At 32.6% G+C, this 24,001-nt stretch overlaps 2 protein-coding genes across 5 annotated transcripts in view; one reads left to right on the top strand and one right to left on the bottom strand.

The window, feature by feature from the left end:
* Nucleotides 1-685: 685 nt before the first annotated feature.
* Nucleotides 686-6,095, top strand: bou (glycosylphosphatidylinositol anchored membrane protein boudin). 2 transcript variants are annotated; one of them, XM_072530522.1, is made up of 4 exons: nt 686-868; nt 1,532-1,687; nt 3,989-4,132; nt 4,901-6,095. In XM_072530522.1, exons 1-4 carry the CDS (start codon nt 811-813, stop codon nt 5,104-5,106), a joined length of 564 nt encoding a protein of 187 aa, XP_072386623.1. In that variant the 5' UTR covers nt 686-810; the 3' UTR covers nt 5,107-6,095. The 2 variants fall into 2 exon arrangements, with proteins under 2 accessions (XP_072386623.1, XP_072386621.1); XM_072530520.1 differs by lacking the exon at nt 3,989-4,132 and having other exon boundaries at nt 687-868.
* A 5,379-nt stretch (nt 6,096-11,474) lies between these two features.
* Nucleotides 11,475-24,001, bottom strand: part of LOC140440190 (coronin-2B-like) — a 76,608-nt gene continuing 64,081 nt past the window's right edge. For all 3 annotated transcript variants that reach the window (XM_072530517.1, XM_072530518.1, XM_072530519.1), the window contains 4 exons: nt 20,128-20,292; nt 19,169-19,721; nt 18,788-19,086; nt 11,475-17,050 (listed from right to left, as the gene is read on the bottom strand). In XM_072530517.1, coding sequence (XP_072386618.1) covers nt 16,931-17,050; nt 18,788-19,086; nt 19,169-19,721; nt 20,128-20,292 — 1,137 coding nt within the window. In that variant the 3' untranslated portion in view covers nt 11,475-16,930. The remainder of the gene's footprint in view (nt 17,051-18,787; nt 19,087-19,168; nt 19,722-20,127; nt 20,293-24,001) is intronic.

The following is a 24,001-nucleotide window of genomic DNA, read 5'->3' as shown; positions in this document are numbered from 1 at the left end:
GTTCTGTTAGCTTAGTAATATTCTTCTTACCTGGAGCTTGACTTCTCTTCAGCACCCTTACTTCTATTTTCCTCGATAACCGTTGTAATCTGTTTGGTACTTTCTCAATACTTTATTAATATCTTTATTAAGCTTCCCTTTCTTCGTGTCTCCCTAAGTCTTTCTGTGTCGACTGCATTTTTCCTCTGTATCCTTTCTGCGATTTTTATTACAGGAATATTGAAGTGGTAATATTGTTACAAATTATTGTACAAAACTGAGTAAAGGAAATACCGATATTTATATTTAATCTGCTTTTAGCAGTCCTGTACAAAGACCGTTGTAATCTTATGCCATAAAAACTATTCTGTATACTACTATACATTTACAAATCGAATATAAAAATTAGAAATCATAACAAAAAACATCAGACAGTGACGGATTTGAAAAGAACGGCACAGAAAAATTATGATTGATGATGATACAATATAATAAAAAAAACAAAAAAAATACGAAGTACAAACCAAACTACAAAAAAAAATGGTTTTAATTAGAAACGCCGTGAAATAGAAGGATTAAACTTATTTAACATAAAATATTTCTGATTACTGTAAAGAATAATATCCTAGGAAAATAAAATTGTAATATTTAGCGGCAATTTTTAAATTCTATTAATCAACTGTCAGGTGTGGTCAATAAGATGACAGTAGACAGGTGTGGCCAATTAAATTGTTGGTTATGTCTCAACAGTTGTTTACAAATATTATTTTTGTAGAAAATTTTCAAAAATAAATATTACTTCAAAATATTCCCCGTAAATTACTTTCAAACATGTTTTACCAAAATATTACATTGTGTTTTATAATTTTTAGTGTTTTTGTTCAATTGTGTAAGTATCTGCTTTATTTGATAATGAATCATAGTGTAATGATGTATTCTTTTTATCAGGAAATATATCAAATGCTGTATAATTAACTTAATTTTTAGTAAAACAGTCCATTGTCTTTTTTAACTTTTTAAAAGGAAAATTAGATATCAGTGTATCCTATACGAGGTGTTTTATTTGTTTAAAATTGTTATAATGTCCTAATTACTGTTGTTTAATGTGAGTTAGTACCTACATGTATTTTGTTATATCTGTAGAGAAACTGAAAAAAAGAAATTAATGCATTAAGGACTATAAAAGTAGTAACTAAGTAAGATAAAGTAAGGAGCAGTGAAATGATGGTGGGAATTTGAAACATTCTTTAATAGATACAAAAATCATTGCTATTTAGTAACTTAGTTAAGAAGATGGTTAGAATGGGAACCAGAAAAATAATATATTCTAATGGAAGAGAGTATAACACAAAACAAAGCTAAACAATTTGAAAAATGTGATCATATTTAGTCAGAAATACTTAATGGAAAAGTCGAAATATAAATAATTAATTGCCTTATAAATAAAATGTTTCTAAATATTTGAATGGGCAAAATCATGTTAAATTTTTTCAAACAAAATTTATACCAATAAAATGTTTTGATCTTAATAATATATTTTATTTCTGTTTAGCTCTTTCCCTAGATTGTTATCAGTGTTCGGGGAGTGATTCAAAAAAGCCATTTCAATGTAATGAATGGTTATCTAATGATATAGATATTGCACCAGAGCCATGTGATAATGTTTTTGGTGCAAAGTATTGCATAAAACATGTTGGCCGATTTGAAGGTACATAGCTAGAAAGCAGGGTTCATATGTGGGGTACCTAACATCTCAACTAACAATTAAACAACCTATATTTCTGATCAAAATTAATTTGTCATTGTAAAAGAAGTATAGTAAGAATAGCTGTACAACCTTTTTGCTTGAAACTTTTAGAATAGATTGGTAAATTGTTTATTAATGTTGTATTAGGAAATCCAAATCAGGTTTATGATGTATACAAAATTTTTAGTTGTGGTCAGCTTACAAAATCAAGAATATATAATAAATTATGTTGTATTCCCACTGTAAATTCTATATAATTATATTCCTTTCTAACTCATATATTTTATAACAATTTCTGAAACAAGATTAATTGATTCTTTTCTTACTAAACATCTTTTACTTTGATAACTATTTGTAATTGATAATGAAGTAATATTAGAGTATGAATGTAAGTGAAATTCAATAACACTGTTGATTATTTAGAATTTATGAAATTAATAATAAATGTGTATCATTCATATTTTTTTTCCTCATACACATATATTTTTCAATGACAAATGATCAAAGAATCCATAATTCAAATATATATATATATATAAATAGAAAGTTTAGCCTTCTACAATTTTTAAAGCCATAGTGTATGGATCTGAGTAGGAGCATAAAAATTAACCATATTTTTGATATACTTGAGTGCTATTCTTGCATTTTAAACTTTTGATAATAACATGCACCTATATTGGACTCCTAGATATCTGAAGCTCTTCAATGCTTCAATATTGTCCTCTACTTTAATTTTTTTCTGGCTCCTTTTATAGGTTCACTTTTGTGTTTTGTTTGTTTATTTCATAATCCAGAATTAAAAATGAAGTTCATTATCTCAGACCCATTAACTTTCAAACGCTTCTGGTGTTTTCGTTCTAACCTTTTACTCTCTATTATGAGTCAAAGTAGTTGATTGCATTATTTCGTCTATTTGTATATTTCAGTCTATTTTTTACTGCGCAAATTTGTCTTAAATGAGTATGGCTCTTCCATATATATGTATGCTTCCTATCCTCTCTCAGTCCAAATATGTCGGTATTTATTATGGTCATCTCAGTTTGCTTCTTTGGTAATTTACCAGGAATCAGTAAGCTGCATACTTTTCAGGTGGTAATGATTACTATTACACAATGACAATGTACTCTATTAATTGTTATAGAGTAGATATGTTGTTTAATTTTTCCTAGACTCAGACCAGACCACAGCCTATACTCTCTGAAAACAATATACTAATACAAGCATACAGTTTTATAAATTCACTGTGTTCCTCTGATTCTTCAAATTCTTCTTCTATTATATGTTTTATTACAGTCCTTACAGTCTACCTAAGGTAGGCATCACACTGATTCCCCTGTAGTTATTACAATCTTTTTTGTTTCCTCTTGTGAGTATTGGCGACATTTTTATTTTTAAGAACAATCTTTCATGCTGTCATCAAAAATTTCGATAAATATCTCATATCACCCTCAGAAAGGAGAATGAGTCCAGTGTTCCCCTTGAATCCAGTGCCCCAGTGTGTTTCATTTTTAGTATTTCTTTCATAACTTGTCCTTTTGTTATATCCCTCACTCAATTTTTGACATACTGTTTTTATTGATAACAGTTTCTGGGAATGTTTCTTTGTCTATTTTTTATTTGACCGGAGGATTTTGAACATTTTCCATGGGTGTCGTGATCCTACGCTTATTGTCAAATCTATTTCATTACATATTTTATTTCAGTTCTGATTTTTTCTTCATATTTCTAAATATCGTCCGAAAACCAGCAGTTTCACTATATTTTGTGAGTGTTTTTGTCATAAGGTTTCACTGGCTGCATTTTGAATATTCCCTTTCAGAATTTTGTATCCTTCCATACTCATTTGGTTGCTCTGCAAATTTTTGTTTATACAAAAATAAAATGAAATCGTTTTTTATGCTGTCAATATTATATTGGGGATACTCTGTATGGTTTTCTGTGTGGATATTTTGATAGGGTTTATGTATTTTATTCAATAAATCTTGATTATTCACTAGATATGATGCGATCCACCTGCTGCTCTTTAAAATATATTATCAGATCAGCAAAGACAGTGGGAGAAATTTGTTTAATAATAGTATAATCAATTACTGATTTATACTCATATGAAATAGGTCGAAAATACATATAAATATGCTATTTATTTCCATGTAACAACATTTACTATTACTTCATTATATACATTGATACTAACTTATTTATTTTACTAACCTTTAATAACTCTTTGTTTTATTGCTGCTTTCTTGGACTAATCTCTGAAAGGTTCTGCTATAAAATGTTACCAGTGTTCTTCCTCAAAATCCATCGACTGCGCAGATGGGATTATCCACATGGGTGGATTAGAACCCCAAAGCTGTGAAAACGTTTTTGAGGCTCAATATTGCATAAAATCTACGAGCTTAGAGGGTATGAATGTTAATTATTGAATTGTGTTTTTGTTTTGGGTGGTTTTGTGCACTTTCGAACAAAATTAGAGTAACTTAAGAAAGAAATGGACAATTTTTCTTGCTTAGGACCTCATAAGCTGCTTTTACAATATACATTCTTAAATTATCCCATTCATAATTTATATATGATTTCTTAGGTTGTTGTTACAGATATTAATTAATCATCTTTGGTAAAGATCGTTTACACTTTCCTCTTGTAGCCAATACACCTCCTCCTGTCTGAAAGATATTAGGTTTTTTGTATTTTTCCCACGACTCAGCGACTACTAGACTTCTACTACTTTTAAGGTCCTGTAAAAGGTGGATAAACGATATAGAGGAAGATCTTAAACCATGAACATCAGGCAGTGGTCAAGGAAAGTATCTGACAGGGCAGAAAGATACAACGTTGTTAAGCAGGCCAAGACCCACAAAGAGTTGTAGCGCCATTTGAAGAAGAAGAAGTGTTATAACAGGTTGATATTTCTCTATTTGTCATCCCTGTACATCAATTGAATAGGTGTAACACAAGGATACAAGAAATAACTGAAAATTGTAGATGTGAAGAGGAGTTTTTTTAACAACAAAAAAATTATTTTAATAGATGGTTTCATGCATGTGTATTTCACTGAAATAATTGATCGCTTTCACTAATAGATAGTAGTAGCGTTTTTAACATTCTTAGCTCGCTTATTTGTGTATTTAGTTTGATATAATACTAATACTATATGCCTATTATGTGTTTTAGGAGGTATTGGCACTAAACGATTTTGTTCATCCTTGGATCTTGGCAACTACTGCAACTATGTGAAACAACCAGGTGATAGTTTAACATATAGGACATGCCTTTATACATGCACTGGGGATGGTTGTAATCCTGCTGCTTCCAAGAAACCTCAGTCTCTTCTACTGCTGATGACGATAGCGGGAATAGTATTTTATAGAATGATCTAAGGGGATAACATATTTTAAAATGTAGAATATCGACTCCCAAATCCATTGACTCATATTGTTAACCTAGTCCGTCCCTTAAGTGTTAATAGTAAGAATCATAGACATATAATACAAATAAACTAAGCGCTGCAATATAGGGTAGTTTCTTCAGTGTGACAGAGAAAACTGACGCAAAACAGTCCCTGCATCTCTTTCTAATGGGCGGGATTGACTGCCCACATGATCTTCCCACTCCAAACACAAGTGAAGGGAAGGTCATGTGGTCGATAAACCCGACCCATTAGAAAGAGATGCAAAGCCTGCTTTGCGCCAGTTTTCTCTGTCGCACTGGTGGAACGGGCCTGTATTGCAGCGCTCACTTTATTTGTATTATAAGTCTATGGTAAGAATAAATACCCCATTTTTGTATGTATGTCAAAATCTAGTTTACTATCGAGTATTAAAAGAATCTCAACGACTAAAGTAAAAAATGACAATATTTTACATGTTACTATACTCTGTTTTTAAACTAGGAGGAGTAAACTCAAAAGACAGATTCACATCTAATAATGTCTAAACTTAATTTCCTTGAAATTAATGGCACTTCATTGAAATAAACAGAAGTGTATCTTTGCAAAATAGGTTGCTTGAAAAAAGTTTAATGTAAAATCTTTTTACAAAGTCTGTATCTTCTACATCTTCCATTTTGTCTCGCTTTGTTTAAAGAATTCTAAAAAGATCTGTTTTTTTTATATATAAATGCAGACTAAAAATTAAAGGAATAATTTAATTAATCTTTTTAAAACTCAATAGTGTCAAAATTTCATAATTTAGTGGTGTAAACTTGCCTGCTGTTGGACCAATTACAAACAAGCATTACGGCGCGGTAAATCTGAATTATTCCTCCTAGTTTAAAACGAGGTATACATAGATAATATAAGGTCTTAGTTTATTTGTTATAAAATGTAGCAATTTTGATGTAAAATGAACAATATATTTTTTGTTTTGAATTTACATGAATATTTAGTGAAGGCAACTACCTGTTACGGCACAAAAACTGCAGTATATAATCGTTTGTGCTGATATTTGGTTCAATTAATTCATAGTGGATTGCTTAGTAATTAAGCAATCATTTCATTAGTTATACTTCACGGTTCTTTCAGAGTCACACTATTTCACAATTCGTTCTGAGGCATAGTTAGACATTTTCAGGCTACATGTAATAAACATTTTGTATTATTAAACCTAATAAACAAGACCATTATTGGTGAACTAAACCTCGCTTCTTTTCTTCATGAGCTCTCTCCTTTTTGTTAAATGTATTCATTCCATAGATCATCGTCAACTGCCCAACTTCATCTTTTTGTGTACAAATCACATTTGGCTTTTTTACCAGAAATATTGATGTTAAATAAAAATATTCCTAAAAACCCTTCTTGATAAAGCCAATTATTATTCGTTCTTATAGTGTTTTTGTGAAAGTCAAAAAGTTGCTTAAAGTTTTCGAACCCACATCCATAATGTACTGGTAATTTGGGCAACTTATCAAAACAGTTTTGGTATTTGAAATTGTCTCTTTGTTTACAGAAGGTTGCTTTTCTCTAGTACTCCACAAGGTTGAAGTATTCATACGAAGTTTCCCCCCTTTTAACCAATCTTGGACACTATATTCATGCAAACAAAGTGCTATACTGGGAATTACAAGAAATGAAAATAATACAGAACTATATAAAATACAGGTGTCTAGTTTTGAACCGATTTTTCCCAACTTGATCTATTAAATAGTAACTAAGTCATTTTACTTTAGAACAAAGCTTTTTTGATATAAATTTTTATTTATATAGTAATAGTATATTGACGTATCACGTTTTTGTCTGTCGTCAAAATATATTTTGATAGCATATTATTTTTTTATAGATATTTTTCATAATAAATGTACTTTTATGTAGAGTAAAAAATGACCAATAGCTAAATCTATTAGAAAGATATATCTGTCATGCCTATCTGTAAATACAGTACAATTTTACGATGTCAATCAAAATGTGGCAATAAAAAATATGGATATTAAATAATTATATTGTTTTATTTCCTGAAGAATATTTTGCTCAATTAAGCATATCCCAGTATATTTGAGACACCGTCAGTAGTTATAAATTCACAATAAGAAAAGAATACTATAAATTAGGTATATTTTTACTTTTGTCAATTTACGAAACTTAAGGAAAGAAGTTGTAGATTTAAGTTGCAAAGGGAGATGATTGTATAATTTTTTTTGCCGAATATAATATATATTTCTTTACTCATATTATAATACTCATTGGACGGAATCGGTAAATACACATCAAAGCTTGAATTTCTGGTGGAGTAGTCATGATTAGGTCTTGTTGGAAAAACATGTAGGTGTTTACGAATAAAGCAAACAGTTTCTAGAATATATAGAGAGGGAAGAGTTAAAATCCCGTGATTTCTGAACTAGCTTCTGCTGAGTTATTCTACTGAGGTCAAAAAGATACCTTATTGCTCTTTTTTTGTAATTTAAAAATAACATCAGATTGGGCAGCTGTACTATAACCCCAAAAATGAAGGCCATATCAAAGATGAGACTCGAACAAAGAAAAGTATGTTATTTTGGAATATGCTAAATTGATTTCCTCCGAAACAGATCTTATTGCATAGCAGGCTAAGGCTAGTTTCTTACTTAACAAATTGATATGAAGGGACCATTTAAGGTTGCTATCTATAAAAATACCACGAAATTTTACAGAATCAACGATACTGATCTGGCTATTATTAAGAATCAAGGAATGAAGAGCTCCTTTATAGGATAATGATACTGTCTTATCCACGTTAAAAGAGAGTAAATTAGAGTCGGACCCGGTTTTTATTTTAAGTAGATCAGAAGTTATAATTGCATGAAGAGTTGCAATATTAGAGTTCCTCCAGGTAATACTAGTATCAGCAAAAAGAAAAATTTTTCCATCGATTTTTAAGTTATTGAAGTCATTTATAAAGATAAGGAAAAGTAGAGAACCCAGTACTGAACCTTGTGATACTCCATACAATGCTTTTGTGACTAGAGTCAGTATCATTTGATCTAACTAGTTGTTTCCTATTCCTCAAGTAAGATTGAAACCAATTCAAAGAAATACCTCGAATTCCGTAGAAATTTAGTTTTTTTTTATCAAAATGTTGTAATTTAGACAATCAAAAGCTTTGGCATAGTCACAAAAAACAGTGACAGTATAAAGATTATTGTTTAGTGCTTGATAGACCTCATGTAGTACAGAAAACATAGCATCGCTGGTACATTTATTAGATAAAAAGCTGAACTGACTTTGTGACATAATGTTTTTAACGAGAAAGGACATAAGTCGGGCTTTTATAAGTCTCTCAATAATTTTGGGTACGACCGTAAGGCAATAGGTCTATAGTTTCAGACATTCGATTTTTCACCATCCTTATGAAGAGGAATAATAATGGCTGTCTTTAGGTACTCCGGAAATATAACTTCTTCAAAGGAATCGTTAATTAGTGAGACCAGGACTTCCAACACATTGTTTGGGAGATTTAAGAAAATTTTTATGGATAGTCTATCAGTACTTCACGAAGATTTGCTTTTGATACTACTGTTTGTTTGGATCAGTTCAGATTTATCAACTGGTCTTACAAAGAATGAATTCGAGACCTTTTTTGAATTGGGGAGATATGAAATAGGATCTTGTTGTGACAAAATAGCTGATGTTATATTTTTACTCATATTAACGAAGTATTCATTTAGATTTTCAGAGTTTGGAAGAGAAAATGTTTTAGCCGTGTTAGTTTTATTTCGAAGATCGTTTATTATGGACCAAGTTTCTCGTGCCACATTTTTAGAGCTTCCCAGACGATTCTGATAGTACATTTTTTAGCTGTTTTGATAAGTTTTAGATAGATTTCTCTGTACTTGGTAATATATTCAGTGACAAAGACGTTGATAGTAAATTTTTGATGTACAGTAGTGAACACATATTCTTGGCTGATATGCAGATACCTTTGATAGTCCAGGATTTGTGATGTTTTGACTTAATTGTAATTAAAGGAAATGCTTTATTGAAAATATAGTGCACAAATTTTGTAATTTACGAAAGTTCTGAACGGAAAAAATCCTACCTAAACGTTCTGAGAGTCCTGCATATAATAATTGTAGAATGTACAGCAAGGGGTGAGAAATCTGAGACAAGGATAATTAGGTAGCACCAACAGCGTAATTAATATTCAAGTCACCGCATAGAATCTTTCTGCTTTTATTGGGCAGGTCGTCTAACAAATTTAGCAGGATCTGAAAAAATAGTTCCGTGAAAGAATCAGGTGATCTATAAATGCAAAGAATGTATAGATTAAGATTCTTGTTATAAACCAATAAAAACTCAAAAAAGGATTCATTCAACAGAAAGTCATATTTTGTTATAGGAGAGAAATCATTATTTGTAGAAAGAATTAGGGTGCCACCATGAGCTGAACTTAGACGATCATACCTAGCAATTGTGGTATATTTTTCTACAAAAAAATTCTCGTTAACTTCAAGCCTGTGCTCGGTAACCGCAACTATCGGGGTAAATCCTAATTCTTCTAGAAACAAACATAATTAATCTGTTTTATATCTTATAGAACGAATATTAATCAGAACCATGCTAAAGTTGTCATCACTATAATAATTTGAGGTTTCTAGTCCCACAGAACACGTCATATTATTTAAAAATTTCGTTTTGGAGAATCAACAGAATAGTAGTTTCGGTGCCTTTCCCTTGAGTTGGACCAATTCCATATGCATCGTTAAATTCTAGAAGGATTTTTCGTAGATCTTCAGTCTTAATGGGAAGTCCTTCGGAAGCCAAAAAGAGTTTAACGCTTGAGTTGGTGAATCTTTAGAACCTTCGTAACATAATCAAGTAGGTTGGTCGTGCAGAAAAGCAAGATGTAGTTTAATGGCTCCGGATGGCTTTAAGATAACCGGTTCCCTTAATCTTGATAGATTAAGGGGACCGGAAGATATCGACCGTTGTTCGAGTTATTGGTTAATCTAACTCTTGGGGGGGATCAAAGAATCCAGATTTATCGATAGTTCCAAAGTATCCTTCTTAATGAAGTTAATATGAGAATGGAAAGCATTCTTAGGTTGCCAGCTTTTAAAAACGCAAGGTATAACAAAAACTTTGTAATAAACTTGATGAAAGAACACCTTCATACACGATCACAAATCAAAAAACACTTCCACGTGATATAAGCGAGTTCCTGTTCAGGATGTTTTTCCGAAGCAACCAGTTCCTCATCAAGAAGAGTAAAATACTGTGGTAGATGCTTCAATTGTTACAGTGAAAAAATTAATTCTTATAAATCTATGAAATTTGCAAAATGTAGTGTATTCACTTATTAAATAGATTAAAGTTTTTTTATGAACAATTTATTAAAATTAGTTAATTAATAAAGCTTTTTTATTTTTTGACAAAATAAATAACGATACAATTAATCAATAATTAAAAAAAGTGTCAAAAATAACAAGGAACTACATAGCAAATTGCTGCCGCGCTCCCGATCTTGTAATTATTTAAAGCGCGCCCGGCCGAAGCTCAAAGAAAAAAATGTCTAATAGGCGATTGAAGCGCAGCACTGGTCCTGTTACCTTAAGTTACTACGCTGCTATAGCGGTGTAGAGTAAGACTATTATCAGCATAACATCAGAAGAAAAACAATCAGCAACACTGTCTCACTTTCGGAACTATTTTTTTTTTAGAATAATAAGGTTTCATTAAATAAAACTCAATATTTTGTTCTAGATGCTGTATTTAAAGAATGTATTTCAAAAAATAAAATCTAGTTGATATTAAAATGCACAAACATTGATCTAACAGTAGTAAAAATATGTAAAAATATTATACGATCGACTTTTCACAAAACATTTTATAATCAATGACATCCATAATGAAAAATATTGAATCCTAAGCAAGGTTGTATGTTAAAGCTGCATTCACAAGGTAATTTGCCATGATAGTGTGACGTCACAATGATTTTTTGAGGTTAAATTTGGTTAACTTATCTGTTAAAAGCACGGACAGTTGCAACACCAGCCCGTTCCCCCAGTGCGACAGAGAAAACTGATACAAAGCAGTTCCTGCATCTCTTTATAATGGGCCGGGTTTATAGACCACGTGACATTCTCATTTAGGTCATGTGGTCGATAAACACGGTAAATTAGAAAGAGATGCAGGGCCTGCTTTGAGTCGGTTTTCTCTGTCGCACTAGGGGAACTTAGTGGTATTGCAACGCTCAGTCTACCTTGTATTATATGTCTATGGTTAAAAGGCAAAATGAAAATATGTATGTACAATCATCGAAACAATTTTAAACGTTAAAGAAATTCCTTTTATTTTCATTAAAAAAAATGTTTTCCTGAAATGCTGTTTCGAAAAAGTTCTAACAGTCAATTTAAATAGAACATAAATTAATTTTAAAAAAGTTTAAAATGGCTGTAATAATAGCAGTATTTGACGTTCACACAATTGTACAACAAAAAACTTTAATCTGTCTAGAGATGCTCCTCGTATGATACGTAATGTTCATGACACTTTCTTTGAGTGTCCTCCGTCGTGTCAGGCTAATAGCTGTTTGGTTAAGAATAACAGCAACGTGAAGTTACATATAGCGTGAAAAGTCAAACCCAAATTGTGTTACTTTAAAATTGTTCTTCTCCAGGAAGAATTTTAACATTATTTTTCGAAGTTGTCAATTGTTACAAACTTGTGCGTACTTCGTAGTTTTAGCTCTGAGCATCCATGTTAAGTCAACATATTCAACTATTTTGTTTATTTAAATTGCTGCATAACTACAAAAGTAAATGAGAAAATAAGTAATATCAATAATTATTAAACAGATTCAATATTTTTCGTTCTAAGTCTACGTAATACTGTTCTTTGCCTACTTTAAGGTATTTTTCTTAATTACAGCTACCTTCTACTTTGGTAAATGTGAACAGTAATTGTTTAATCTCGGCTTGACCAAATAACAAGTAATTGTTTAAACAAATTTGCTTCCTTTAGCAAATATATCATAAGCAATGCTTAAAGAGCAGAAATGTACAAAAAAAAAACAAATATATCACACAGTTTATAGACCGAGAGCTGGTAGACAATGTTTTAGAACTTTTCTATAATTTTTTATTTAATTTCGAAAGAATATAATTGAGGCAAGTTGAGATTTAGAGAATTCAGAATAATATGGATATACATAAAAAAGGCAGTACGAAAAGCTATCTGCTGGATTGGATTTTGCAATAAAACCTAGCTTAAAACAAATGTGTAACTTTAAGAAACATTTTTAGAAAAGTTTAAATATCATCTGTATAGAGACATATGTTACGGTACAGCGTTATTACGATAATTGAAAAATATATTTGGAAGTGTGCCTCTCCCTTATCGGGAACATACTATTTTCTTTAAATAGTTCCCTTGTTATAAAATAATTGTTTATGTAAATTATTTATTAACCGACTTACGACTCATTTTACGGTCACAAGACCTTACTTAATTGAAACCTGATAACGCGGTAGAAATGTGTGTCTATAACCGTGATCCAGTTGTTGGATATAAATTGGACATTTTGCATTTGAAGTAAATCATATATTTACTTTATCGGTGGCAGGTCGACGCACTACCTCAATATTTTGTAACGACTAATTATCCTTTCAACAATGTATTAAATCTGTCTCTGAAAGAATAAATTGTAACGATGTTCTGATCGTTTAACAGTTCGAACCGTGGGAGTGTCAATATTTGCGCATCCACTTCTACAACGTGACGGCGAAGTGGGATTCGCAACGGCTATTTAAGGTGTGTGAACAGCGGAATTAGACAGTCTTGTAGCTAGCGCTCTAGGCTCCCTGACTCGCCGGTGTAGTGAACCTGCGAGCCAACCCGGACAGAGAGATTTCCGTATTGAGGATCATACTCTGTCCTTAAACAAGCGGAACCCATCGGTATTGCGTATTGAACATTACCGTGGATCTGCACAGAGCCAACCCGGACAGAGAGATTTCCGTATTGAGGATCGTACTCTGTCCTTAGCCAAGCGGAACCCAACGGTATTGTGTATTGAACGTTACCGTCGGTCCGCTATTTCATTTCTTTGTTAGTAATAATTAGTTTCTTTTCTTTTATAGACGTTCGCCGGGGAACTCATTCATCGCGGGACCCAGACGGGGACGTAGAATTCATTTTATTTTTATTTATTGTATAAGTATACAACGTAGAATTCCTTTTTTATTTTTATTTATTGTATATATACTAAATTTAATAGATTTATCTTTATTTCAAACCTGTGTTTTACTGAGTCTGTCGCCCCGAAAGAGCTACCCATCACAAAATAGAAAAGTTCAAACATCAAACCTGCCTCATATGTCTCCATATACTAATACCAACATCACAATATGTTTATATATATTATAAGGTGTTGTTAATATGTTGTTCAAAACATGATATCCAGATGTTGTCTCGCATAAACTGTGAATTAAAAAAAAGATTATCACACAGCATGTTTTAATAATTTCCTATAGCTGCACGCTTGATGTAAGCCATGCTTGGAAAGTTGCTGGCGATATATGCTATCTCTCACTCTTTTCAAATATATTTTTTCGAAATTAACAAAATACAATTTGGACCTGTCGGTCCAAATGTTAAGGGCGAGAAAATTATCTGGCTACATATTTAAAAATTGTCAACAGCTCCCCGTCTATCGACGAATCTTGTTCGAAAATAACTTATTCTTGTATGCACTCCTTCATAAATGACGTACTGTAGCGCGGTTGTCGATGCAAAACGCTCTTTATCACTCAAATTTAAAACATTCAATCCACATTGTCCATTGATCCATTATTCCTGCCATAATTTTTATATTTTCGGTATTTTCTATATCAAATTTTGTTTCCAGACATGTTTCATTGTGGTATCTTGACTATCACTGATTTTAACCATATAACCACATGTCTCCAGATGTTATACATATCCTATAATATATAAAATATCATCATGTCACTTCTTTTTCTGTTATCTTTCCTAGCTTATTTATTTCAGCGTTTTTTAGATGTATAAGTAAGATTGCGCATCCAGAGTATTATTATATTATTGTATTGTATTTGGGGTTGATATGTACGTATTGTTCCAATAGTTTCTCAGCCTTAATCAAGTTTATATTACTTTTACTTCTTTTATTGTAATATTACCTTTTTTAGAAATCTGATTTAGGATTCCTTTTCTGTTCATCACAGGCTTTCACTTGCTCGTTCTACTAATCTAGACATTTTCTCTTGACTATTATTCTCCTAGAGGATTATTATTTCCATCCCTTTTAGTTTTCTTATTTGTTCCTTCTGTAGATACTAGTTTTCACTGGGATATATTATTGTTGATAATGGCACTCGGGAATATTTCTTTACTTTTAAATAAATTTCATCTTTTGCCAACAGTACATCATTTATTTCATAGTATACTTTCGTTTCATTCGTCAGTTATGTGTCTATTTTGTTGTCTTTAGTTATCAGAGCGACCAGATATTCATTGGTAGACATTTACTAGATCTATAGCTTACTTCAAGGCAAATCCTTATGTAAATTAACTCGGGAAAACGCCAATATCCAAAATACCAAATTGGGAATAAATCCTTGTCGTTTTTCACGCCAAATGTCTCGTTTCAAATCACATACATGTCAAATGTCAAGTTTTACGTCGCTTTTGACATTAAATGTCACGTTAAACGTGACATTTCATGTCATATTCATGTCCAATTTGCGTTTTACGAGCTTAAGGTCGTTTTGGCAATATCTAGTTGACACTCGACGTAAAACGTAACGTTTTACATAAAATGTGACATATGATGTGAAATTCGACGTAAAACGTTAAATTTTACGTAAAATGTGACATATGACGTGAAATGCAACCTAAAAAAGCGACGTATGATGTTGGTTTGACGTGAAACGTGAGGTAGAACTGACATTTGAACTGAAATGCGACAATGGACAGCCGGAGTGTGACGTCACGGCGACCATATTATTATTATTACTTTCCAAACAAAAGTTGAAAAGCCAGGGTTTGCTCAATCTCAAGACTTTTTAATTTCTATAAACTTAAAATTTTGCTTCCTATGCTGCTTTTTCTTCTTAAGTATAGTGTTTTACGATAATACCATCATAATTCGGTGTTATATTTCTATGAAATATAGTTTAAATTAAAGAAATTCTAACCTTACTTTACTGATACATGCATTTTATTGCTATTTTTATAAAACAACATGCTTTATTATTTACACAACCTTGTAAAATTGTTGTAGTGACTATTAGAATACTTAGATATTGCAAAAATCAAGAAAGATTATGTAAAAACAATGAAAAATACCGAAAAAACAGATTATCCACACTAAACAAGGTTTGTTTGGAAAGTAAAACTGACAGATGTCAATAAAAATAAATGCTTCTACGTCATCACTCCGACAGTCTATTGACATGAACCGCAACAAAGTTTGATCTCAGTTTGGTCTTTAGGACCTTAGCGATTATGCATGTTAATTTCTATAAGGATATCTACTTTCATTGGTCGAAACTATTTCCAGCTGTTTATTTTTACATCCAATTGTTTAATCCAAAGCTCCATATCCCACTTTGATTTTATATTGTGGCCTTTAAAAAATTTATGACTGGAGCGTCATTTGAACTATGAATGCTTTTATTTTTATTATATATACTACAAAATATTATTATATTAACCTATTATTTGGTCAATCACCTAATCTCTCAATAAATCAACCCGAACAGTCAATCGGTGCTTTTTAAAATTCTCACAAGCAGTATTTGTCGGCGTTGTACCAACATTTTTAAAGCTATAAGCTGTAGTATAAGCTATAATAATAACCAGTCATAAATTGGTTCTTGTCATACGTAAATACTTTCATAAGCTATAGCTAAGCTAAGCTTAAAGTGATCTAAATATCGATTCAAGTAACGAGTGGAGAACCCATTAAACATGAGTTCAAAATGTGTACCCTTCTAGTGTATCATCTATCAATGTATAAAACTGAAAATTATTTACTACAGAGCAATGACTCATCGTTGCCTTTGTTGTAAATACCTGTGATGTAAAACGTATGACGAGTTTCGATAATAAAGGTAAAAGTTAACACATAAAAACTATTATTTTTTCTTACAAATTCAGTACCACGTAATCAATTACAAAATTTTGACATAAAATGTCAATTAACGTTACAACTTTGTGACATAGAACTCTTCAGAAACATTTTATATTTGTCATATTTCACCACTCGGTGATCTCTTCCCTTATTAGGATAAATTTAACTTAAGAGAAGTCACAGGATGGTGAAACATGTTAAGTATAAGCGGAAATTTCACAAAAATGTAGTATAAATTTATTTATTTTATGTAATAATGGAATTTTGTCAGGTAAGGGTCCCTTTAGTTCGATAGATTTACATTTTCGCGATTTAAACTGTCTCTGTGTCCCTTGAATAGTCAACGTCGTGCAAACATAATTTGAACAATGTGACAGATGACGTGAAACGGATTTTGTAGAAAAAACTTTACACATCGTAAAATTAACCTATGTATATCTTTTTGTAAAAACATAAATCACAAAATTCATAATCAATAAAAATCAAAATTACTTTGAAAATACTTCGTGGTAACTCGACGAATAAACTTAACCGCTAAAATTAAAATGTAAACAATGATATAAAAACATGTATAAAAAATATACAACAAAATATGTACCGTTAAAAATTGAAATAAAATTAAGTTAAAAAATTAGTAGAATTACTTCTTAAGTAACCTCTTCAGCTGGTCTTCGAGTTCTTTCACTCTTTGTTCGCTATTGATAAGTTGTTTCTTCAATTTGCGAATTTCTTCGCCTTGAGATTGATATGCTCGTCGCAACTGTGAACAAAAATAATAATATGAGTTATATGTCAATATGACGAGAGCGAGTTTTCCTGCCCGCGGTAGGAAAGCATAGCCTACATATTAGTAGCGAAAATGGATTACGACTGACAAACTTAGCAGCAGCACACAATATGACAGCCGCTAGCACCTATTTTGAACACAAGAACATACACAAGGTAACCTGGACCTCTCCTGATGGAAGAACAACGAGTCAGATTGATCACATCTTAATAGATTCAAGACGTGGACCAGTCGTAATAAACTGCAGATGTTATAGAGGCGCAAACATAGACTCAAATCATTGCCTAGTGATCTCAACATTGAGAGCTACAATTTCAAACACTAGTAAAGAAAATAAAATGGATAAAAAATAAGAGATGTGCAAAAGCTGAGAGATGCGACAATTGCAGAACGGTACTCTGAAAACATCACCAACAGGCTAAGGATTCAAAATGTAAATGAAGAAGGCCAGAAGTATATAGACTCCTACTAGACCAGAATAAAGGAAGACATTGAAGCAGCAGCGAAAGATAAAATAAGAACAGACATTTGTGCCCGTAAAAATCATTATCCAAATTTTGGAAAAAAACACTGGAATATGGCATTGATACTCACCACATATTTATAGACTACACGGACGACTCTATGAATAGAAGAGAAATGTTCAAAGCAATGAAAGAGCTGGGAATACCAAATCAGTTGGTAAATTTAAAAAAACTCTTGAAAAAGTTGAATGTAGAGTACGAATTCAGGGGGAACTGTCTGAACCTTTAAAAACAAATAAAGGGCTGTGCCAGGGAGACCCGCTCTCCTGCATACTGTTCTCTCTGGCTCTGGAAAAAATAATAAGTATGTCACAAATCACAACCACTGGTTCAATATATAATAAATCAGTGCACATCCTGGTCTATGCTGATATCAATATTGTTGGGAGAACGGAAAACGCTGTATGAGAGGAGTATGTAGCATTAAAAGAATCAGCTACAAAAATGGGTTCAATAATAAACACCAGGAAAACGAAGTATATGAAAATAAGCACGCGACCACAAATCCTACTACTTGTTATAGAAGACGACGTCATCAAAGCAGTGAACGAATTTGTATACTTGGGAGCGCTCCGTAACACTGAAAATAATACGGCAGAGATAAACCGCAAAATTTGCACCGCCAATAGATCCTATTTTGGGCTGAATCTCCTCCTTAAATCCACAATTAAATCGAGAAATACTCTAAAAAATACTCTTAAAAACTTATTGTTGAAAGGTTTCTTTAGCTACTAAACCTTTAGATTATGACAAAGCAAGTTACTAGTATTGTACGATCCAAGACGAAGATTTTTATGTATTAAAAAGTATGTCTAAATATATTTTTTTATTCCGTAAATCAGTTTTAAAGTTCGTGCGCCGTTACGCGCCAAACGCCTAGAACTACGAGAATTATGCGCGCAGCGGAATAAAATAATTATATGCGCGAAGCGGATGCGCGTAAGGTTCAAGCCGCGGAAGTTAAAGATCAAAATGCGCTCAAGTGGCTACCTTTTTACTTATCACATATCAAGGACATAAATTTAGATAATAGTTTATGTGTTTAATGAAAGTATGGACTTTGATCGGCCACGAAACAGACCTGGTCCCTGTTACAATACGTTAAATTACTGATTTCATTGCTTCAATAGTTACAATTTTAAGGATAATTTTAATTTTATTATAAGTGAACAAATTTATTACTTACGTCGTTTTCAGTCAAGATATTATCTCCGATGCTATTCACCTCTTTTATCAGACGAATATCTTTATGATTGTTAATTTCGATTTGACTGAACTTCTGCTGCAACTTTTGGAAAGTTTGATTATTCGTAGTTTTCCTACTCTTCTCCGTAATGACAGCATCTTTCGGTCGGTAATCTATGATAGTCTCCGTTGCAAGGAAAGCCAGTTTCTTCTTGTTGTTGTCCACTTTCGATGTTTCGGCGACTGTTTTGATTAAGTTGCGTTGTTTTATAGATGTTATGTTGAGTTCGTTTTGTTCACCTACGAATAAGAGAAACATTTTATTATTATTATTAAACTCAATTTTAACCAAAAAGGAGGATTTTTTGAGTATCTAACTCACCTGTTTTCATAGATATGAGCAACGGCATGGCATTCTTGCCCCTGATCCATTCCTGAGCGGACAACGCTGGCCTAGGAGCTGCCGTATCCGGGTACAAATCTTCATGGAATTGATCACTTTTGCGAGGTACGATCATACTGATCGGTTCACACAAGCCTTTAGTTGCATGTAACTTATAAAATCGAAAAACTTCACACTGGGCAGTCCTGAGACCTCTCTTTGGCATAAAACCTAACCCTCTTTGTGGGTTTCCAGACAGAATTTGACTTAAGTAGTGAACAAACGGAGCTTCATCAGTCACTTCGTAGTATCTAATGTTACCATCTCCTTTTCCTGCTAGGTAAACCATGTTGGTGTCGGCGTCGAAGAAAGGAAAAACTACACCGGAGGAACTGTCAATACTGTCTGTAAAAAGAGGCTGAGATAGATCGGATTCGTCCCAAACTGAATATTGTCGGTCGGAATGTCTTGAGAAGCCGGTGGTTAAAAGTTGACCAGTTGAACCTAAGTAGATCACTTTGCTTGCTTTAGATCCAGCATGGCATATTCCTTCCTAAAACAAGATTTAGAGATTATTTCAGTTACCTCGAGCTAAACGGTACCTATAATGCCCCAGATGATTTAGCTCTAGTAAGACTTATTCCCCTTCTGCACGCCTATTTTTTGGGAAGTTTGATTTTTAACGCAACTACTTTTATTTTAGAATAAATTTATTCATAATTTCAAGACTTATGGTCAAGATCTGCGATGGAGTGGATTGACAACTTCAAGAAGATGAATATACGTCAGCTCGACTAGATAAAATGAATATATAAAAACAAAAAATACCTAGTAAATAGAAAAACTGTTTAAATGGCAAATAATATGTATATTAGATGTTACTAAAAATAATAGAGACTTGGGATGTTACTTGCCTCTATTATGGTGTATTAATTTTGGTATTATTATAAAATCCTTACTGTTTTAACAATTCCACTTCTTGGTTCAATAATCCTCAATTTTTTATCCTTACAAGTCGTAGCCAGCAAGCTACCGTCTCTGTTTAAGGACATGGAATGTATGGCATCGTGGTGGCAGTCGATCACGTTTATGGCTTCGCCTTTTTCTATATCCCAAACAATAACCTACAACAGAAATACAAAATCTTAAAGGGATAATTAAAAATGATACCAAAGGAAAAATCCAAATGGTTTTGTAGATTTATAAATTACATTCGAGTGATTTTTCAAAAACCTTCTTTATTAGTTAGTCCATCTCTATATTCTTATTCTTTTTTTCTCTTATTTCCCAGGGCTTAATCTCTATTTGTCATGATCATAAATATCGTCGGGTTGGGGGAGGATTTTACCGATGAGGACGTGTGAAGTCAAAGTCTTGGCCTGGCATTATGCCAGTCAAGCGCGGCTGGGATTATCCCAGTACCATAAATTACCGCTTAACCAGTATGACAGTCAAGTAAACTTTGGTCTTCGTTCGCTCGAAAGAAATAGGAATGGAATTAATTATAGATTTTGTAATTTTATTTTTAAGAAATCTATTATGGTTTCCTTAAATTACGATTTATCTCTTGGTCACAAAGCATCCTTTCCTTTAATAAATAATAACTGGAAAGCAGTTCTTCCAGTTATTATTTATTAAAGGAACCCGCAAAGTCTGCAGTCAAAGTGAATAGTGAAACAAAGAAAAATTTACTGTAAGTTTTATCCTTTTTTATATCCTGCTCTAGGAAATTTAGCTGAAATTTGCCGAAGAGTGACTGACGCCCTTTTTCCTTTTTATTTAGTTCAATATTTATCGACTTTTCTTTTAGTTAACACGATTCACTTTTTTACTTTCTTTCGAACTTCAGTATTCCTCGTTTAGAGATCTGTAGATACTCCTCCCAAAGCTCTCCGTTGTGTCCTTCAAAACACCTGAGAGGCGTCGCTTAGTGACCGTCTGTAAACCTGGAATTCTTCGTCTAACTTAAATTCCAAGACAAACTTCCCCTTGGCTTAATTTTATCATTACTCAAAATAATACACAATTTCTGAGCATCCTTTCCATCCATCCGCGTTTAATTTTCTTTGAACTTATTTGGCACCCAACGTGGGGCTTGATCTTCTTCTCTTTATACATATTCCGCTATTTCATAGCTATTTCCACGTTATACGTTGATTCTGAACGACTAACTATAGCATAGCTGTAATAGATAAATTAAAAACTCTGTACAATAGCAAGTTATGGAGAGTTGGTTGGTTAGATAGAAAAAATGGGCAGTAAAATATCAACAAAAGTACTCATGCATAGATAGGCATGTGACATTCCTAAGATAGACCACAATACTATAGCCATTTTCAATAAATGAAAGGCAACACTTCTGGACAACGTCAAAAGTGACATTCTTATTCTAGTTTACAAACGTTAGCTTTAGATTGATTCTAAAAGAATTCCCTAATTATGATATTGACAAGTGAGTAGTAAATTAATGCATAATTCAAATATATATGCATTTCAATTATCTGTAATTGGCACGCTAACGTGATACACCCATTTAACCTTCATCGGACTGGCCGGAGTCTATTTTGACCCCAGATCACAATTTTTGGCTGTTACTTTATAGATCTTAATTTTTAATCGGCAGTCTTCCATCTATCTGTAGTTTATATATTGTATTGATAAAAAATTATGCCTACAAGAACATTTAACGGTTATATTAAATTTAAACTTCAATTTTATAGGATGTGGTCTCCTAATATCCCTGCCAGCCTTTTATGTCATATAAAATGAATTCTAATAAAGTTGTAATAATGTGGGAAACTCATAGATTTTACGGATTAGTACCGACTATGGGGAATTCCCCCAGCTGCCATAAAATTTAACGAAATAATATAAATATATTGAGTTCTATCCAGTGTCAGTTGGTTTCTTGTATTTGTGAATAGTGCATAAAATTCTGAACATGAGTTAAATTTCATTTATATCTAGCCAAAAGCAAGTGAGTGAAGATGAACTTTTACGTTTACTTGAAAGTGGTGATCCAGAGCTTGATATCAATGAGGATACAGCAAGTGATTTAGAAGATCAAGACAATGTAACAGAGGTAGAAGAAGAAAATGACCTTATTATTGATCAAAGCATACAGCAAAATGAACCAACAGTTACTGACTCCTGTCCAACCAACAGCTACTGGCCGAAGGCTTACCGGTATATGTATCTAAAGATGGAACTGAGTGGTCAAGGTTGCCAAAAAACACATAAGTGAAACGCGGAAAGGCCAATATTCGTAGACATGTTCTGGGACTTACAAATTACAGTGATATCAAGTATCAAAAACGCTTTCCTTCTGTTTTTTTCAGACGAAATTCTAAACATAATTGTCATGGAAACTAATCGGAAGGCTCAAGCGTATTACGATCAATGGAATAGTGAAAACCCAAATAAAACTAAAGTGTATGTTTGCGTTGATTCTGTAGAGATTCAAGCCTATATTGGAGTATTGTTTAAGATGGGGACACATATGCGAGCCGAACTGTTCGCGAACTGCTCGTTGAAAATATGTTTATGTTCGTTACTATCCAATACCCTAAGTATATAATAACAAACCGAGAATTAATTTACTTCGTTATTCTAAATATTTCGGTATTTTGTTTACACGGTAGGCGGCATTTTGTTTAACCGAATGATCTCATCGCACACTTAGCAGAAACAATTTATAGTCTAGAACACCGTCCAAATTTAACTGCGAATATTCTTTGTGTTCGTCCCAAAAACCGACAGGCCGTGGTTCCTGACGAGCAACGAACGAACAGTTCGCAAGCGGTTCATCCCGTCGTACAAATTAACGAATATGGCGTTCACAAACGGTTCGCGAACAGTTCTGCTCGCATATGTGTACCCACCTTTACACTTGGAGGTTTTCATGGATCGAAAGAGGCGATCGATATGCTTTGGTGTAATGATATTGCTTACTGCAATACCAGCTGCTATGTCTAGAGATAGTGTGGGGTATTAACAAACAAATGTACTATTACAAATTAATAGTACTTAATTAACAGAACTATTCCTTCGGTAACTCTGGCGAGAAAATAATGGACTTTTCCTCATTGGTGCAAATAATTATTAAAATTTAAATGGTTGCAATAAACAATCAAAAACAATTTATAGGTTTAGGTAAAACTAGGTAAAAACTTACCGCTGGGTCTAATTACCAGGGTTTGCACTACAAAACAACGAACGAAATCAATTCAATATGCGTGCATGGGTTCACGTGCCGGGTTGCGTCCTTTCTTTTCAACGACTCGTGCTCTTCTCCTCGCGATATGTATTTCCGAGCCCTCAGCGGTACTATTAGGATCGGATGAATACAGGGGAGGAAAAATGTAATGATTAATTTATACAACCATATTTGAATTTAAACATTCTCCCCCCTTTAAAGGCCATAAGGTCTTTAAAAAACAAAACGAATTCTAAAATTTTAAATACTATCATTACTTAAACAACTAAAACGATAATTAATACAAACAATTCCTATACAAATCTTAAACAAATATTCAAAACTTAAACTACAATAAAAAAATTAAAATTAAAATGGTGGTTTCGTCGCGGTTATATTGACAAAAGCCGAACAAAACAAAATTAATAAAAACGTTGTAAAGCGGCCAAAAAAGCTTCCGAGGTCAAATCACTAGCTACTTCAAGATTTAAAGCCTTTGTAGCGCAACATACAAATAGACACAAATAGGGCTTTTGAGTTCTAACTCCCCTGTAACGAGACATGGTTATTGAAAACGGTCCACCATAATCTAACCCACAAATCGAAATGGGTTTAATGGCACCGAGACGAAATTTAGG

The sequence above is a fragment of the Diabrotica undecimpunctata genome, chromosome 4 (assembly GCF_040954645.1).
Source record: "Diabrotica undecimpunctata isolate CICGRU chromosome 4, icDiaUnde3, whole genome shotgun sequence".
Taxonomy (NCBI): Eukaryota; Metazoa; Arthropoda; class Insecta; order Coleoptera; family Chrysomelidae; genus Diabrotica; species Diabrotica undecimpunctata.
The sequence above is the reverse complement of the archived record's forward strand: the minus strand, read 5'-3'. Positions and strand labels throughout refer to the sequence as shown.

Excerpts from the sequence above, each read along its gene's own strand:
- bou (XM_072530522.1), top strand. The coding sequence starts at position 811 with ATGTTTTACCAAAATATTACATTGTGTTTTATAATTTTTAGTGTTTTT. Across the intron at positions 869-1,531 it reads TAGTGTTTTTGTTCAATTGT|CTCTTTCCCTAGATTGTTAT; the intron begins GTAAGTATCTGC and ends ATTTCTGTTTAG. Across the intron at positions 1,688-3,988 it reads ACATGTTGGCCGATTTGAAG|GTTCTGCTATAAAATGTTAC; the intron begins GTACATAGCTAG and ends AATCTCTGAAAG.